The sequence below is a fragment of the Mytilus trossulus genome, chromosome 13, assembly GCF_036588685.1.
Source record: "Mytilus trossulus isolate FHL-02 chromosome 13, PNRI_Mtr1.1.1.hap1, whole genome shotgun sequence".
Classification (NCBI taxonomy): domain Eukaryota; kingdom Metazoa; phylum Mollusca; class Bivalvia; order Mytilida; family Mytilidae; genus Mytilus; species Mytilus trossulus.
Window position 1 is genome coordinate 43614966 of NC_086385.1, and position 20723 is coordinate 43635688.

The window sequence follows — 20723 nt, forward strand, 5'->3', positions numbered from 1 at the left end:
ATAATTATGAACGTATTTATAAAACTTTAAGTTAAAACAAAACTTTCTAAATATCCCGCTGCTTTACCGTTTTTATATTTAATTTCATTACAACACCCGATATCCAAAAGTGAATGTTGTTTATTCTCTTCTTTTGATTTATTTTGATTTTTTGTAATTGCTAATTATTTCACTCTTAATCTTTACATATATATATTCAAAATATCCATCTTATCACTTTTCAACTGACATAACTTGTAAACTAATAAGTGTAAATCATTCGTTTAAATATGAGTTTGTAACGTTTAAATAAGTTTACAATTAAAGCAAAATTCTGTTTATCTATGTCTGCACTTTAAACATACCTTCATTTTCCTTCGTATTAAACTTTAAAAAAATCTTCATTTTTTTTAAAGATACGAAAAATGTTCTTATTCTAACAAGAGTTGTTTCCCTTTCATTGTTCAATTGGTATCACGAATCCCATAATATTTTAAGTCCCTAGTTACGTACGTGTGTATGTGTTTAAAATATTATATTTGATTATGCTTGCTTGGACACCAATGAGCAAAATACACAATGAAGAGTTTCACAAAGACAAGGATTGTAAATGTAAAACCAGCTGTTGTCTACATGCATTGTATAATTGCTTACATCAGGATAGCAGATTCACTTTTATTACTACTACATGGCTATTTCATATATTGTATAATCACACACAAAAGAAACATTAAAACATATTGAAATTTGATTTATCCGAAGTTTCTCACTATTTCGAAGAATTTCCATTTTGTCTTAAACAATTTACTACTGTGTGTGTGCAAATAAAATAAACTACTTGTTTACGCAGGAGCACATCATATATTGAACAAAAACAACGGAGAAAATTCAATAAAATAATCATTGTTTACATATATTTTCCGTGATGTTAGGTTTCAAATCAAAAAGGTTATAATTTTGTTTTGCCAATGACATGTTATTTATAATTTTGCCTATTACTACAGTATTGTTGTTTCAAGAAGCACTTTTAATTAACTATTTGTATCAAAACATCATCCTACGACCCGCTTGTTGTTGTTGAAGACGGTATGCTGACATGAGGGTGTATTTTTTGTATAATTGTTCGCATCCATTTGATTTCGTGAAGACTGAAATATGTTAACATAATAATTGAAAATTACCAGCGATTTTCTTTGTTTTTGTAGCTTTGGACATTTAATTATGTAAAAATTAATAACAATTACATGTAGCAATTACTGCATACCTAAACAATATACAGTTTAATCAATGATTTTTACTATCTAAACACCCTTTCATGTCCTGGCACGACTTCTGGTTTTTTCCTTAAAGAAACTGCCCCAACCTTTCGAATATTATTCTGCCGTCTGCTTCTCTTGCTCAGTTTATTTTCGTGTTTCTGGTCTAGGTTTTTTGACTAATTTGTCAAAGTCGTCAGACCTCCAAGGCAGAAGTGTGACGATAAACGACCCTTCGTCTCAGTTCTGAATCGGTTTGTTCAGAAGACATATACTGTATCTCCATACTTTGCATAACTGTTTCTTTTTGTTCTTTTGGCATGCTGGATATTTCTTTTAATGCCTTTTTTCTGTTGTTTAATTTCTAAAAAACGAATTAAGCTCTAATCAAAATTCCTTTAATTTCATTTTGAATACATACAACTGGAATAGATTCTATATATGCCTCAATAACTCTCCTTCAATAAAGACATTATTATTTTCGTTATTTCTATAAACAAAAACGACCAGCAAAAAGCAATCTATTTTTTTTGTATGTAATAACACCTAATATAAGAAAGCCAGATTTTTATTGGTTGGTAGCCAGTGTATTTTTCGCATATTCTAATATTTTTCCTCATTTCAAACGAATTTGCCTGTTTTTCATCACTGCCGGTGAATTTGCCTGAAATACCATGGTATTTGTCATTTTGGATATTCCTTTTTCACCCTCTCGAGCATCCTCCCTCAATAAAACTTAGATATGACGTTACATAAAAAAGCGAGCTAACGCGTATTAGTACATGTATAATTACCACAGTTTTATGATAATTTCCTCTTAGCCTCAAAATTGTGCATAAAAATGTTAATGAATTGTAGCTTTCAAGTTCAAAAAAATCAAAGAGTTTCATTCCAAACTATACGGTGTAATTAAACAGATATATCATGTTATGAAGGGGTATTTGTGAAAAATACCAGTCTTGGGACAGATTTTTTTCGCCTAGCGACTCGGGAAATTTCACAGTCCCTTGACTGGTATTTTCTGCAAATACCCCTCCATAACATGATATATCTGTCCAAAAGCACCTGCAAAATGATGCAACTTCTAGTATGCGATCCTATATCTGACGCCATAAGAAATAGTCGACATTTTATTGTAGCGTTACGGCATCACCCCCTATGTATTTTACTAACCCTCTACGGATCCGTAGGGGATCAGTAGCGAACCATATGACTTATAATAGAAAATGAATTAAGTTAAAAGGGGTCCCTAATCATTGTTAACTTAGAGTGATATAAGTATATAATAACAAATGAAGCTCCACTCTAAATCCGTTGACTGTTATAATAGACTGTATATGCAGTTTGCTGAAAATTAAAATTGATGTATCAGAAATCTATAAACCACTGCTTTTTTTTGGAACTAATACAGATTAAAGTAATCCAAGAATCAGGGTTTTTTCCAAATTGTTTACCATATTAAAAAAACAGTTCTTACTCTTTTCAATCTGCTGTACACAGCCATTTTCTTGTTATGTTCTTCTTGTTTACCAGTCTCTTCTCTTCGTTTCTTTGCTTTGAACGATTCAAAATTTGTCTTTATTCCTTCTACAAAACAAAACATCTACTTAATGCAATTCAAAATAATAATTAAACAAACGATTGCTTTTCTCGAATTGAGCCTAAACCGTGTCAATTGGTAGTCCATTGTAGATTGTTTTGATGTGATATGATCGAAATGAAAATAAATCTACTAAAGTTACATGATATTATGCATTTGCTAGTAAGTGATTCGATAACACTAAAACTTATTTATGGTATGGAAACTATATAGCGTTTCGAAATATTATTGAAAGTTATCAGTACCGTAGAACTGCAATTTCGCCAATATTTTAATTATTTATTTTTTTGTACTACAAACCTCTTACAACCCCCTCCACTTCGTCAGGATATTGACCTTTTACGAATTCAATGATGAAATCGGACATCTCCTTATTCTCTGCAGAATTATATCTGAAAAAAAATCATTTGAAAATTAATCTTACTGAACATTACAGCTGAACAAAGGAGATCATTTCTTAAGCAAGCGTGTAATAAATGTCGGTAAAATAATCAATGTGTGCTGAAAAGTTGTTTGAATCTGAATTGAAGTATGATAATTAAATAAAATTAATATATCTTGCAAACTTTTCATTTAACAGTCAGGGGCATTACTTAAACAAATAACTTTTCAAATTACCTATATAAGTAATGTTGAAAACGAGGCTATTTTACAAATTACTTATATAAGTAATTTTTCTAAATATTATTTTTATAGGTGACCAATTATACAAATTTTACTAGTTTTAACAAATTTTTACAGTCATCTGGTTATTTTTCCCATAAAATATAAAATATAATCTTTCTGAAACACTAATTGCTTTTCTGACGCACTTATCTTTGATATCGACGCTTCTTTGTCAAAGGTTGGTCTCTTGGGACTATTAAAATATCGTTTCCCTTCAAAATCTTAAAAGTAGACAGATATAAATAGATAGAAACTTATGAATTAATTAAGACTTGAAGTAATATAATTTGTAACCCAAAACAATTACATATGTTCCTTAAATAAGTGTTATTACTAATTCTTTCAAAGATGTACAAAATAACTTAATGTCTATTCTCCTCTCAAATCTTACAAATTCTTAAATTTATGATATAAAATGAAAGATGTAAAAAAATCATGAAAACGACATTTAGTCCCTGCTTCTATTGAAATTAAAAATAACTCTATTGAGTAATTTTATATTTTTTTTAAATCAAAAACTACCTATATAAGTAACTAAAGTTACTTGTTTAAGTAATGCCCCTGACTGTTTAGAATGACTTAAAAGTTCAGATTTATACTCGAATTAGAGTTATGATAAAAGATTGAAAGTAATTAACTTTATGATCATGTTTTGGTCTAGTTTTTTATTCAAAAAAAAAAACAAACTGTTTCAATGTCGTTAATCACAGATAATTGACCATAATCATTTCCGAAAACCGAATTGTTTACTGATAAATGTTGACACATACATAACTGATTAATTGCATGTAGATAAACCATGCGGTTTTTTTTAATTTCCAACGGAATTTTAAAATCATTTAATTATAAACATACTTAAGGATATTGCCAGCTTCGTTCTTTGTTTTCCATATGAAATCCCTTTCAGTCATACCTTGCTGGAAACCAAACCGTATTTATTGCTGAAAGGGAAAAGATACGCTCTTTTGCATTTGAATGCATTTAATTGCATGCATACAATAAAAAAACTGAGAACTGAACAAATGTATATGTGTAGAAAGTTTCAAATTATACAAAAAGTAAAATATATATTCATAGAATTTCACGACTTCATTAATATTACGTTATAATAAACACAACAACATGTTTTCAAAGTTAGTAAAATGTCCCAGTTTTTGTACAATTAATACACAAATTGTAAGCGTGCAATATTCATGCGAATCTTTTGCCGACAACAATCATGCTTAGCTTTGTAATCCGTTGAAAAATAAAAATAAATGACAATTTGCTAAAAGTATTGAATTTTCATTTCGCAAACATAGTGCATTGTAACAGTTATGTTGAACTACATAAAAATAAAGATTGTATATAAGCTATCCCTTCCCACATGCACAATGAATAATTACTTACTGCAATTTGTACATCTGTTTTTGAGTGTAGCATTTGAATCAAAATATCCACTTTCTTTTTAACATTACTTTGATTTTCTTGCACTTTTATCGTAGGACGTGTAGAAAAATCCGTTTGTTCGGAACAAAACTCGAGCAGTTCAACCCTGATATTTTAAGATGTCTGCACGTTGATTTTATTTACAGTCAGATAATTTATCATTCATATAATTTTTGGTATATTAGATAAATAATTTCTGTTAAAAATATCTAATTTTCCGCTTTTCCAAAAACGAGGTTTATGTGTTTCCTATATGAAGTTTGACAGGGGTCGTTTCAACAAAGCGTCTGGTAAAAAAATGTCTTTAGACACTCTTACAGATTTTGAAATGCTTCTTATAAATAGTTACGATTGTGTTCTGCACAGGGTTGTGGTGTATTGTTTAAATTCAAATCTTTATTAAATTTTGTTCATCTAGACCTCTGGAATGATTTTTCAAGTGAATATCTTTGTTAACTCTTTTTGAATTAGTTTTATGCATGAAGCGAATTTTTATTTATCAATTGTTTACCAATCTCTTAAACACATTATTTTTACTGAATAAAAGGATGTGTACTTTGATGGGTTTTACATATGATATTAATATATATTTTTAAAAATCTTCCTTCTCTAATTCCATCTCAAGTGTCCCTTTGAGTTTAGTATGCAAGGATTCTAGATTCATAAGACAAGAGGCCATGGCAAAAAATGAAAAAAAACAAACAAACAGAAAAACAATAGTTCACATGACACAACATAGAAATCTAAAGAATAAGCAACACGAACCCCACATAAAAATAGGGTGATCTCAGGTGCTCCGGGAGGGTAAAAATCTACCCCTCCGAACATCATAACTTTTCGCAGGAAACTCAAATGTATAAATGAAAGAAGCATTGGACGAAAGAGTAAGCAAAAAAAACATGCGACCAAAGATAAATATCTAAAGATAACAATGACGATAGAATCTCACAAAACGTAAGGCAAGCTATATATGTCTGTCTATGTCTGTCACGTGTCTAATAATAATAATAATAATTCTTTATTTAAAGAGGGTTACACAGTTAGCTATAAAGCTAATCTTTCTTGAGACCCTGTCTTTCTGTGTTGTGATATTACACTATTGTTTCAGATAAAGTAAGGGGTCTGTACCAATTAAAACGTTTAAACCCCTTGCTTTTGTTTGCACATGACCAAAGTCCGGAATCTGATGTTCTGTTGATATACAGTTCATAAGTGTTTCTCGTTTCTCGTTTTTCAAATAAATTAAACCTTTGGTTTGCCATTTGAATGGTTTTACACTAGTTATTTTTTATAGCTTGCTGTTCGATGTGAGCCAAAACAAATTCAGAAAATAATATATATATAACCATGTATATCAAATTCAATGTCATAGGCAAACAAGAAACACAATCTTATAATTTTGAATTGTTAAGACTGAAATATGAAGAAATAAGTATTATTTAACTTATTCAGGAAAATACACAAGCAATGTAAGCATGACCCCTTGCCGTATATTGAAATATTTTTTTCCTACGTTTGTATGCCCCACCTACGATAAAAGAGAGACATTATATTTTCTGGTCTGTACGTCCGTCCGTTCGTCCGTCCGTCTGTACCGGTCAAGGTTAATTTTTTTGGTCAATGTAGTTTTTGATGAAGTTGAAGTTCAATGAACTTGACACTTAGTACTCATGTTCCCTGTAATATGATCGTTCTAATCTTTATGCCAAATTAAAGTTTTGACCCCAATAACGGTCCACTAAACATAGAAATGATAGTGCGAAGTTTAAGTTAAAGTTTTTGGTTAGGGTAGTTTTTGATGAAGTTGAAGTCCAGTCAACTTGAAACGTCCAATGATATTATCTTTCTAATTTGAAGGGCAAAAACATCAATAATTTTCAACCAATGATATAAAATAAAAGATTAATGAGAACTATGTAAGTTCTAAAATAATATGTAGATAAAGAATCTAGTATAATATGGGTTTTTACCTAAATACTAATGCATTTTAATGCATATAAATAGGTGTCCTACGGTTAGGACGATCAATGCGATAGATCAAGTTAGACAAAGACATGTCATAAGATAGTCTTAGAACACGTAATTATCCTAAGATAGCTTCGGGAACACCACCAAGAATTGCCATTAAAAACTTATTCTCGAAGAAGGTGTATTTACTCAACGAAGAACACAATATAAAAATAAGGATATGTGGTATTCCTATCAATGAGACAGCTATCCACCAAAGTTTATATGAAGAGGATTTAAGCAATTACAAGCAATTGCATGGCCTTTAACAATGACAAAAAAACAATACCGTATAAATAGTCGGCAATAAAAGGTCCCGACAACACAGGCACTTGTCTCAGAAAAAAAAATCCTATATACGTTAATATAACAGGTATACATAGGAACATTTTTTTCTGAGACAAGTGCCTGTGCCCGACAAGCTAACATTACCATTGTCTATCAACAGTTCACAATATTTATTGAAAGAAACGATTAATTCACATTAACTTCAAATAACAATACGTATATAACAATAAGTGTTGTGCTTCCAAGAAATGAACTAAAATTGTGCCTGCTCCTAAATGATATGCAGATCATGCTTCATAAATGGCAACCGTCATGTTGATCATTTATGAACAAATTTGATAAGAAGTTTTATTCCTAAATGTAACGTTCAAGGCAAACAGGACGATCAAAACATGCAATACTCTAAGGAACATATTGCTGGTTATCTGTGAAATAAATATTACTGAATTGTAACCAACACGAGATTGGTTCGTAGCAGCTCAGATTGTCATATTATTTTCGATCTATTAGTTTGACGGTCCCTTTGGCATCTTTTGTCCCTCTTTTCGAAAGGATAACTATAACTACATCACGTGGAACCCATGGGTTTATAGCTTGCTTCTTATTATCAAGTAGATCCTATTTGTCGTCAGGGGTCTAGAAACATGATAATTGTTTGGTCATCTTACCACGACAGAAGACACGCTGGACTGTGTGTGATGTATAAATTCGTCCGGTCAGAAAGACAACGTTACGTGACAAGATGCCTTTATTATAGTATGAACCCTTGTAACAATTCTGTGAGAGGAAAGGCGTTGGTCAGTTACAAGGCCTAAATTCTGTTCCTTTTCCATATACCAACATTTTCAATTTGCATTCCAACTTTCCAGGCACCATCCCGGTATAACCCCTATTCCAGGACCTAACTATTGTATAGATTTACTTTTAATTGGTCTCATCCTGATAATGCATGACACATTTGTCCTAGACCTTAGTCAAACATCAATAGTATCACAGAAATTGTGTGAGGACATAAAAGCTCCGGAATATTGTATCAAATGGAGCTATACAAGCTATACACAAGAGCTGCTAAGATATTTTTCAAAGACATGAAAAGTTAGGTAGACGCCATCATCTCTTTTATGTCAAGTGTTTGTTTGAAATCGGCCATCATGGTCAATTTCTAGATGTATAAGTCAAGTTGAGAGACAAACTTAACTATACAGTGGTACCCTTTCAAGTTCGATACATTCGACGGAGTCACCATCATTGAACTATTTAGCGAGAGGACATCATCTACATATCGGACTGTTAATATGATTCGAATGTTCCGAAGGAAATGTTACTCGTATGAATAATGAAATAGTCTACGAGCATAAACCCAGTTAATTTCCATATAATGCCGATTCCTTGTCGAAAAGTTGTCACCCAAACTTACAGATATGTAGTCAATAAAAATTACCAATCATCTTGAAAAAAGCAGCTTCAGAGAATTTCTGTATGAATATAAAGAGATTTTTTTTTTACATTATGTTGATAAATTGTTCATTACTAAATGTTCTGTGACAAAGTCATGTGTGTTTAGGACGATGACCATGAGTAACGTTAGGATGTGCAAGGTTCTGGTCTGCAAGGAAGGCGGACGGAAAATGTTGGACTGTCATGGGAAAATAAGGGCATGTTACGTACGGACTCCTTCTTTAACGTGCAAGCAGCAACACTCGTTTACACAAAGCACCGGATTACATAGATATAAGAAGATGAAGTATGACTGCCAATGAGACAACTCTCCATCCAAGTCACCATTTATAAAAGTAAACCATAATAGGTCAAAGTACGGTCTTCAACAAGGGCCCCAAAAATAAGTAGTGGAAAACCGTTTAAACGGGAAAACTAACGGTCTAATATTTTAAAAATAACCACACCAACAAATGATAACCACTGAACATCAAGTTCCTGTCCTAATTCCGAAGAGGCACGACTACCTATATTTATGTATCCCAAACAACCAAAATGGAAGCCGCAACAGCGCAAGGATTTTACTACTGGAACCATTAGTACCAAAGAGGACAATATATCTAAATCCCAGTTAACCCTTGGGGTCTATCACCAAGTATAATTTATTCCTCCATGAAACCAGATATCAGTATCTACGTTAAACTTTGCTTTTTTTTTATAAAGCAAAATTGGACAAATAATTTTGATTTAAAATTTTAAATATAAGTATAAAATCTTTATAGGATTACAAGACAGAAGAAAAAAGTCTATGGAATATTTTGTATCCACATCTGATTCGTTATACATCTCTTACATGTTATCAAACGAATGTTTATATCCGCATATACAAAATGGTTCAGTAGGGATTTATTCAGGATTTAATTATTCTAGTAAATATCTCTGATAAATATCTTTCGAAAAATAGTAAAATATCCATTATGCATTTTTTTTTTAATAATATTAAAAAGGATCAATACAAAAAATGTAGATCCCTTGTCTAAACATGTTTACTATAGAATACGTTATGGTATTATAAAATGTATTTTAGAATACAATTTATATGTTTTACATCGCCTTTCGTAGCAGCTTTTTAGCTAAGTAGACATATTTTCTTTTAGTCTATTCATGCAATGCATGGTGCAAAAATAAATAAAAGAAAGAGAAAAACTGTATGGAATATACATTTATATTAATTACTATTTAAACACCCGTCTACATTTGTAAATATATAAAAAGAACTTTACATTGTTTAGCTATATATAGATTATATGTCGATTTTCTAAATTTGTAGATAAACGACTATATATCAAGTCAGAGTTCAAATTATCATATAATAGTTTAACACGTCCCATTAAGTTAATTGATCAGGAACGCCACGATCTTATTGTGATGAAAGTTTTATAATAAAGTACTATTGGCGTCCTTTGATCCTTTATCAGAAAATGCACCCTACTACGAAACATTTGTTCTTGCGGATGTGAAAATATCTGCCAGATTTTATTTACATTAGAGTTAGGGCAATGAGGTCATATAACCTCTTTGGTTATTTCACTTCCATGGTTAGGGTTAAAAAAACCTGAATAATTAAAAGTCAGGCGTTGATAAAATAAATAATAATAATCTTTATTGTCATATGTATTTCAACAAATCAAACGTGTTTGTGACAAACAGAAAAAAAACCGTAACATATACACATACATATAATATATATATGTATATATATACATGTATCTATTGTTGCAAGTATATACATGTAATATAGTGAAAAACCTAAATACAAATTACAGCATATTAATAAACCACAAAACTTTAAACCATGCATCGGTAAATCAAGTACAAACGAGCCTAAAATATGCTGATTTTTTTTATTTATTGATCATGATGAGTATGTTTTTGTCTGTTAGTGCAACACATAAAGTCAGTATTTTGAAAATCATTTGCAGAGAAGTTATCATTTCTTACATGTTTATTTATTTCGCAATAAAAGAAGGAGTGAAATTCACTATCTGTAACTTTAAAAAGGCAAAAATTGTAAAAATAGTTTAAACATGGAAAGCAGCTAATTTCCTTTAATTTTTTTTCTACTAAGACCATACATGTAGTGTCAAATGTGTACTTTTAGATTTACACATATATTTGTTTTACATATTTTCGGACACGTGATTATCTTATTACTGTATTATAAAAATTTGTTCAGATGCATGGCACACGACTTCAATTTTACAGATACATGTACATGTATTTGCAAGTTTTTAGTATTTATTATTAAACGATCTGTTGGACACCCATAAGCAATTTAAATCGCAGGGGAGTTTTAAACTCCATATTGGATTATAATTGATAAACTCAAGTTACGACCTTTGTATACAGACCTTTATATTTAAAAAAAAACTTATGGAAATTTTGATCTCAGATTTTAATAGATACCTAAACCATGGAAGTATAAATGTTACTTACATGCCTAGACAGCGCATTTGGAAAGGTTCAGAGTTTGAATTTGGAAAGGTTCAGAGTTTAAATTTGGAAAGGTTCAGAGTTTGAATCTGAAAAGTATTCTTGATATCCATTCGTTAGGCTAACATTAAAAGAACAAAGCATGAGATTATGGACCATGTATATTTTTCCTTCCAATAAAATAGACTCGTGGTTAATTTTCACTGATGTTTTATATGTTGTATACTTGTATTGTGCATTGTTATGTAAATCATATGTGCTTTATCCAATGGATAATTTGGATTTTTGCAAGTACGAAATTTCGACACGTTACATGAAGTATAAAAAATACAGGGAAATTAACCGTACCTCTATAAAATTCCATATACTTAAGTTTTGCTTTATCTAAATCTTGAACTCTGCTTTAATACACAAGGCCAATGTATACCAAATTGTATATGCCACATCTGTCTATATCATAGAAACTGTGATTGGTAAACAAACATAGCTGTAATAGTTACACAAAAGATTCCATTGAACCACATTTGCATCTTTCTTTCTATGATACTAAAAGATGAAATATACATGTACATACAAAGACACATAATAACGATTTCTCGGTTTTTACAGATTGGATTGCGGTGCGATTGCCCATATATTACGACATTTCATAGATCCGTCACCCATTTTGTTTGAAAATGATAAACCACTTAAAAAAAGGGACTAGTCAGCAAATATTTTGACTGTTACTTTTAAAAAAGTTAAGCACTTTACAAATATGATATTCCATAAGGGGACCGTTCCCCTGCCCCTCCCCACTTCCTCATCATCTCACAGTTGTAATCGAAATTTCGCTTCATTGGAGTCGGTGTTGACAAAGTCGTCTGCCGGTGAACATTAAAAACAAACCCGAATGATACAATGGCATACATACTTGTATTAACTATATTATTCAAGATCTCCGAAATTAAAATGATTTATTCAATATTTTTGGCAAAAAAATACAGAATATCTGTTCTTAGGAATAGGCGCACAATTAGGGTTCTCCGAAAATCAGTATAAAAAAGTGATATAAAATGTTTGCGCACTTATGTCTTGCAAATACATGGTTCAAACTAAAATAAAATCATTTTACCCGTAAACGAAAAGAATCGTATGAACAATTAGTTGCTTGCTGGTTTTAGTGACACTTTCATTACGCTTGGTTTTCCATGACAATCAAGATTAATTTGTAGAGAAAGCCAGAGAAAACCACTGGCCTTCGACAAGAAAACAAGTAACGTGTGTCTATTTTTAAAGATCTAAGCTGAACACACTTTGCCGAAGAAAGAACCACAGTCACAGCCTCAGTTTTGACACGCTTGTGGCCATTACAGGTACTAGATTGTCGTTTCGGGGCCTTTTATAGCTGACTATGCTGTATGGGCTTTGCTCATTGTTGAAGGCCGAACGGTGATCTATAGTTGTTAATTTCTGTGTCATTTTGGACTCTTGTGGAGAGTTGTCTCATTAACAATCATAACCACATCTTCTTTTTGTATACGTTGACACCTCGGTGATAAAGTTCCCTTCACATATCGACAGGTCCAGTTTTCTTATGACAAATGAATATTCTATGTCATATTCATTGAAATGGATATGGTTTGTTGAATTGGTTCGTTCAAAATATATCTGTAATACTTGCCACTGCACGATGAAATGATCTATTAACCGTTCATAGGAATTGCGAAAGTGTTCTCTTTCAACTTCTCTTCCTGTGTACTGTTAAAGGGGATGACCATGTTATTGTTGCAGAGGGGCAGTAGACGATTTCGGGTGGAGAATATCAATTTTCCCCTTTTGCGAAGCCGGCTTTTTCTTTTATTTATCTAAAATGGTCTTTTTCCAGAGACATGTATAACAAGACCAGAATACTCAGGTGTTATAATCTCCCTCAAAGAATATCAAATGTTCGTTTTCATATAAACAAAGAAAATCTTTATTATTTTAATACATATTTATAGAGAAAATTGATTAAGATTTTTAGATAGCTGCGTAACATCAACAAACAGTTGCGAACGGTTTTAGAAGATTTACAATGTATGTAGACCGATACACTGAGTTGGCATTTTAAAATAATGACTTCATTTATAGTGCGAAAAAGAACACAATTTGCTTGATATTATTACAAGACTTTGTCTTTGCTCTTTGGTCAAACCCACAACATCTAAGCCTGTACATAGGACAATTACAAACTCTTTACCGTGAAACTACCGATGTGGTACAATTGTAATACAAGAAAAAATTCTAGAGTTAAATAGAACTTAATTCAAAAGCAACATGCAACTGTTGTATAGGATAATTCAAGCATATTGTGTTTGCCATTTTACCTGTGTGGAAGTTCTTGTAAAAAAAACTTTCTTTTGAAGAAGACCTACGACATACGATGATTTTGAGCTTGTCACCATGACTTGTACAAAATGAATATTACCTTTAAGTTCGGTCTCAATGTCAAAATATCAATGTCGGATTATTCGTATTAATGTTACCTTTCCGAATATAGTCCTTTGATTCGACCTTTTTGATTTGATGTTAAATGAGTCAGTGTATTTTTTTGTCAATCGTACATGACTTTGTACTTATGCATGATATTGGTTCTCTAGAAAAAGTTCTCGGTTTCGAACTTTATGTTCGTGTGACATTAAATAAAAAACAAAGAGAGATTTCAGTATTAAAATAAGATAGTTTTCATACAATAACAATTTGAACTAATTTTAGCCAGATTATGAAATTCTGTGATATATGACAAATCTGGGTGTAGAGAATATACGGAGAAATGCATAACGTCAAAATGTAATAATGGGATGGAAATTGTGTTTTCGTCATCAGTTGTTATAAACTGACTATTAAAACTTTCAAATAGTTCTGCAAGATTGCCTAGTTTTCATTTATGAAACAAAACATTCACAGCTCAACTTTCTCATATGATTAAAAAAAAAGGGGGTGCTCCGCATGCTAAAGTTCATCATTATTCCTGAAACACATTTCGAGATAGTTTTTTTTCTTCTTCGCTTTATTTTTCATATATATATATATATTATAAGTCCGTCTGAACCAGTGACAACTCTACAACAGATTTATCCATCGGATCATCCATCAGCAGTGATGGTGATACATGGCTGTGTACATTCTGTATATACAACTCGTCTAAACATCAACCCAACAATGTAAGATCTGTAAATTTGCTTTCGCAAGCTTGTTGTTCTTCCCTCGCCGGGATTCGAACCCATGCTACTGAGATATATATGCATATATTTGTTTATAAATCAACGCGTTTTATACGTTCAGACAGGATCTACACATTTTTCAATTACGATGTAAAATAAAGTCATATTCTGATCAGTACACAATATAGTAAACTGCTTTGTGATTCTGCAACACTATTTTCAAGAGTTTGGTTTGATACAGTCGGGAATCGAATATATATACGATTTTTCACATTTGCAGAGAGCATACTAGCCTAAGATTTCAGTCCAATAGAGTAGATATAGGCTTCGAGATTTAGTTCTAAATATTTAAAAACCCCAAAAAGGTACGGTTAACTGTCGAAGCAGTTAACATTTCAGTACTATAAGGCTAGGTTATATTACTAGGATGAACCTAGCACTGCTTTCGTGTTTAGATAATATTTAGGGGCCAGCTGAAGGACGGCTCCGGGTGCGGGAATTTTTCACTTCATTGAAGACCTGTTGGTGATCTCTGTTGTTTTCTTTTTCTTCTATGGTCGGGTTGTTGTCTCTTGGACACATTCCCCATTTCCATTCTCAATTTTATTAGAGTATAACGCAAATCTAGGCAATGCTCGGGAATGTGTAAATAGTACTAAATACGCAATCACGCATGGTGAAGTCAGAAGTCCGATCAGTGAAATTATTCTGATTCTACTTCTAAATAGATTGAACATAGCGCATTTTCACGCTTTAGAACCGTTTTATCAAAAGTATGTGACTTTTCAGATTGAGGCTTTTTAAAGCAGAAACTTTTATCCAACATATCTTCTTTTTATGAACACTCCAAATATTATAACGTAAACACATTTTATGTTACAAGTATGATTACAAGCGTTTTAATCACAAACATTGATTCAGATAATATTTATAGTAAGAACAATTAGAAACAAGCACTTGACGTATGTTTTATGTCAGATACGTTTTGAGCAGTCATTGTCCTAAATCCGACATCAGCGATTGTTCCAACACTGTCCAAGATATATAAGCGGATTGTTGATATGTTTAAACCGGTTCTTGGACGTTCCTGTCCAAAGTCAATATCAAGTCCTTGGGTTTTCTTGTTTTCGTTTAGTTTATTATTTACGTATATTCTGACCGTGCTTTTTCAATTTCGCTTAGTTGTTATTGTTTTATATTTAATTACTTGTAATTGATGGCTTAATTTCAATACAGTGTATGATATTAGCTCATTGGTGACGGTCATGCGATGAACCCATATCTGTTGGTCTCTGGTGGATTTATGTATAATCCTAATACTTATACAAATTGTGAGAAAATAAAAATTTATAGAAGACTATATAATGTAAATTATCTATTTAGTTTGGATAAATGTTTTACATTGTTATAAATAAAATATGAGATTTTGAATTAAATCGGTGAACATGAATTTGACAGCTAGTGCCCCTTTAACATAGTCATCATGTCAACATAACCATTGCACTATGCTTTTCCTATAATCATTGTCATACTTGTTTTAATATCATGGACAGAGTGTCACACGTATAAGGGAATCTGTTTGCAACTACAGTAAATGAATAATCAGATACGAAATAAATAGTATAAGATATCAAAAATAAAAAAAAAACGGAATTTGGAAAAAAAGACCGATTTTCTACATTTCTACATTTCGTAGTGGTTGTGTAGGATTTTTATAGTGTCCCTCATGAAATAGTGTCCACTGAACATTATTTCATAGTAAAAACTGTCCATGGACACGATTTCCTATGCAAAATATGCCCTCAGGTATGAAAAAGTGTCCATGGACGTGGACATTATCTAATTCTATAATTCTGTCCAGGGGGATATTTTATCTCAGGATGATGTGTCCACACAGACAATTTTTTATATGATAAAGTATTAAATGATATTTATCGCCTTGTAAACTATACGTATTGTAACCTACATGTATAATTGCGAACTTGAATACATTGTTACTTTGAAAAAGAGTTGTTTCATTAGTACACATGTATACCATCCTTATCTTCTTCTTTATATTTTTTGATAAGTACATGTATAATGATTTAAGTTCAAAATGCTTTTCAGTATTATTTTCCAAGGACATACTAGACATATTTTAATAACACTAACTACTTATAAATATTGTCCTGTAGTTGGACCATATTTCATACCTGTAACTATTATTGTTAACTGCTGTCCACTTACAGAACAACATTTTATTACAATGGACATTATTTATACCAAAATTCTATATTTTATTTTGTCTTCTTCTCATTATAAGTATAGTAAAGTTGCTCAAATTTGATTTTTATACTTTACAAACTTTCTTCTTTCATTGTCATTAGCATTAACTGGGTATTTCAAAGAAATTAATGTCTCTATATTCGTTTCCAACCATAATATGTTTGTTAACATTTGTATATTAATCAGTCATGCGAGTTTCTTTTCAATTGTTCAGATTTTATTAAAATTCAAGTATATTAAAACTTTTTAATGACCTTTGTATTACTTCCCTTGGAGGACACAATTTAATAGCAGATTCTATGAAAGTTGTCCTGTGGTTAACGCTATTTCATGGTTTTTGCAGTAAAAATATGTCCACTTAAGCGACAATATTTCATGGCAATTAATGGACATTATTAAATACCAAAATTCAATGAAAAACTGTCCAGGTGGACACATTTTCACAGGACACTATTATGTCTTGCACTTGCTTCATATTTTTCTTTTTCTTCGGCTTCTTAATTCAAAGATTGGCCAGACTCTTTCAATTGTTTTGTTTACATAAACAGATACTAGATATATGATCTGTTTAGGAAAATAGCCATGTCCTTTTTCTATTTTTTTTTAACCTTGATTGTATATTACAAATTCGTTTATGTGCTGGCGTTGTTGTGGTAGTAAATAGAAAGATATAAACGGTAAATTAACCAATCAGCATGTATCTAATATTTAAGAATAACCAAATAAAACGTTGTTGTAAATGCAGCGCAGTTAGTTCCCCTGGATGCATCTTTTGCAATCAAAGGGAGGTAAACTCTACGAACATAAGGATACAATTTTGGATTCATACTAAGCAAAACTAGATGTATGCTGAACAATTACAACATATGCTTATTTATTGCAAAATTTAAAAACACTGACTATAATGATAATGCAAAGGAATATAAATAATGCCGAATAATATACGAATGATTAAACCGTTTAATAGCATAATACACCATATTTGATGTTTATAAAAATAAGGAGATGTGGCATATTTGCCGATGAGACAACTAAGTTTACTTAAAATTGAATTCTGTGTCCACACTAGTAGAAAATAAATTAAATTAAATTTCAAAATGCTCAATATATATATGTATATCCACCAAAATTCAGATGAAGTGGATTTAAGTTATAGGCAACCGTACAGAACGTCCTTCAACGATGAGAAAAACCCTATACCGTATAGTCGGCTACAATAAGCCCCGACATAAAAACTATGAAACAATTAAATTGAGAAAACTAAAAGCCATATTTCTTAATAACCCCAAAATTGTTAAATTATGTACGAGGAAAATTAGAATTTGCAATGTAACTTGAAGAAGTTATATAATAATCGAAAGGGGAGTAAAGAATTAGTAGCAACTTTGACCCCAAAACATAGTCTTTTTTAATAAATGATTTATTAGCCGATATATCCAACCTATAAGATTAAATAACTGTTGTCTCAAATGTCTGCACAAAAGTAATGTATAGTAACTTTCCTCGTTATCCGATAATTCAGTGAACAAATGCAAAGAAGAAAAAAGAATAGAATAACTTGAATATAAAATAAATGCTATATTGTGCTAATTTGCTTTAAACCACTCCTAACTATATGTATACTATAAAAATAACTCTCATTAAAGATGGGGTCAAATGTAATTTAACTAGACTTTAAATTGCAAAAAAAACATAACAGATTAAATTCTCATAAATTAGAAGTAGAAAATATTTTAAATTCTCATTATTCGTTATTCAATTCCAACTAAAAAACTTTTTATAAATTCTGATAAACTTGAAATATATTGTATTGTAAATTTACTTCAATGTGAATTAATTTTCAAATCGAAGCAATTCAGTAATTTCTGACAAACTTGTAGTATAATTTGCCTTAAATTTCAAGTATATTTCTAAACTTAAGTAGAAAGAAATTTATTGAAAAATTAAATGTTAGTAAACGCATGCGTTCATGCAGTGCTACAAAGGGTAAAAATCGAGATCAATAATGAACCAAAATAAGTTGGTTTTCATTATTCAATTTCAATATGTTGATAAATTAACTGTTTGCAAGTTTATAGTGTATCTTGAAAGTAAATAACAAAAGTTTATCTACCATTGTCTACCTTGATATAATATATCGTTTTTCTATCGAGCGATACATAATGTTCTGTAGTTGTTAATCTTATTTTCCCTCTAAATATTACCTTGTGTAATTAAAATACTCCATAAAAAAAAGTGTGTCCTTTGCAACTAACGGTGAAACGTCACGAATTTACTTGTTATCTCGTGCATTCCATTATGAGTAGTAAGTTATTTGCGCCATAGGTTGTAATATCTTATGTTGAAGCAAAATCAATATATGCTCTGCAAGGTGTTATTTTGGGTTGAATATCTTTGCTGTATCATATTTTTTTTTTATAGGGTCATGGATATGTTATTATTTCAATTAAGCGAGTAGTTTAGCTTTTTTTTTTAACACTAATCGGTTTCGAAATCAGTTGTTTATTCTTTTCTTAGGAGCAAATAGTTTACACGAAACGATAACAGAAATGAATTAACGTACATTTTATGAGGTAAAAACCATAATTTACTGTTTTAGACATATTTCAAATATATAGTGTTCTTTTTGCAGGTATGCATGAACGTGTCAATTTCAACGCCAAGATGAGGACTGTAAAACAATTGTTTGTGGTTTCAGTAGGTATGACTTAAAAATTTTAAATTTGAATCATCAGCAATATTTTGAATTCCATGTGTTTAGTTGGATACCAATTTTCGAGGATTTCAACAGCAAAGGATCAACCACAAAAAAAGAAAACAAATGGATCCAAAGAACATTAGCTGATTGTAATTTTCAAGCAGCATTAATATTAACTAAGTAATAAACAACAATTAATACTTGTGTGACACAATACATTTTTTTGTTTCTGATAGAGTTATGATGTACATATTTTTATTTCAGTGTACGTGATATGCTGGACTCCATTATTCTCTGCATCTCTGCTAGAGTACTACAAAGTGTTAAGATTTGGAATAACGTTCAGAGTACTTGTTGGACTAGCACCATTGAACAGTTTGACAAATCCAGTTGTTTTTCTCTTATTTAATCATAACATGTTCTGCAAAGGTCGTAAATCTTCTAACAAAAATACCATTGTTTTGAAAACAAACAGTTCATCTACTAATGTTAAAATAGATAATGCTACGAAACTGTGAATACAAATTTGAACAGTTTTAACTTTAAAATCGTTCACCTTAGTAGTCCATCACCATCATTGTAAATATAACGGAATTTGATGACACTGTCGTACAAAGTGGGAGGTTTAGCGCTATAAAACCAGGTTTAATCCAAGATTTCTACATCTGAAAATTCTTGTATCAAGTCAGGAATATGACAGTTGTTGTCCCTTTGGTTTTTTATGTGTTTTGTCATTTGATTTTGCCATGTGATTCGGAAATTTCGGATTTGATTTTCCCTGAGTTCAGTATTTTTGTGATTTTACTTTTTTCCATGGTACTTATTATGGTCCAACCTGATAGGGATTTTGTGTCTGCTAATCGACTTTGACTTTTACACTACCATATACAGCTCAAATACATTTGTTTATATTGGTTTAGTGAATTTGAGGTTTGACCACTTTTCAAAACGTAGAAGAATGCTTTGAAATCCGTTATTTACAATACTTTATCACCGACGACAACATTTACTTTACCTTCAAATGGTCGAAATTCAAGCAACACTTTGAACATTAACTCTGTGGCGGGAAATTCTTAAATAAATCCCGTCAATGGCACGTTATACATATGAGAACAAATATACCAACTAAACATTATAAAGTCAATAGGTTATGGAAATTTAAGTATTTCATTTATTTTATTAAGTTATTATCTACTATTAAAAAAAATCACAACCATGTCTAAGCTGCTACCAAAGATATGGAAAACTAAATAGTTATAAGTTGCACACATAATAAAGACTTCAAACGCAGGCATTCATTTAATTTCATCTACATTCTAAAGGAACAAGACTTCTTAAGAGATCGATAAGTAGTAGCAGAAATTAATCGAGCAAAAGCAAAACCTCTAATTTGACTGTCCCTTTGGTATCTTTCGTCCCTC

The 20723-nt window shown here is 31.1% G+C and overlaps 2 protein-coding genes across 2 annotated transcripts in view; one reads left to right on the top strand and one right to left on the bottom strand.

Moving 5' to 3' along the window:
• The window catches only part of LOC134694395 (mesotocin receptor-like), a 43419-nt gene extending 23599 nt beyond the window's left edge, over nucleotides 1-19820 (top strand). Inside the window, exons 6-7 of the mRNA XM_063555403.1 lie at nucleotides 19237-19305; nucleotides 19567-19820. Of these exons, the coding sequence (XP_063411473.1) occupies nucleotides 19237-19305; nucleotides 19567-19820 (323 nt within the window). The remainder of the gene's footprint in view (nucleotides 1-19236; nucleotides 19306-19566) is intronic.
• Nucleotides 743-4543, bottom strand: LOC134694715 (uncharacterized). The gene is made up of 4 exons (XM_063555757.1): nucleotides 4357-4543; nucleotides 3136-3227; nucleotides 2713-2822; nucleotides 743-1599 (listed from the first exon to the last, which is right to left on the bottom strand). The coding sequence occupies exons 1-4, from the start codon at nucleotides 4410-4412 to the stop codon at nucleotides 1432-1434; spliced, it is 426 nt and encodes a 141-aa protein (XP_063411827.1). The 5' UTR covers nucleotides 4413-4543; the 3' UTR covers nucleotides 743-1431.
• Nucleotides 19821-20723: the final 903 nt, after the last annotated feature.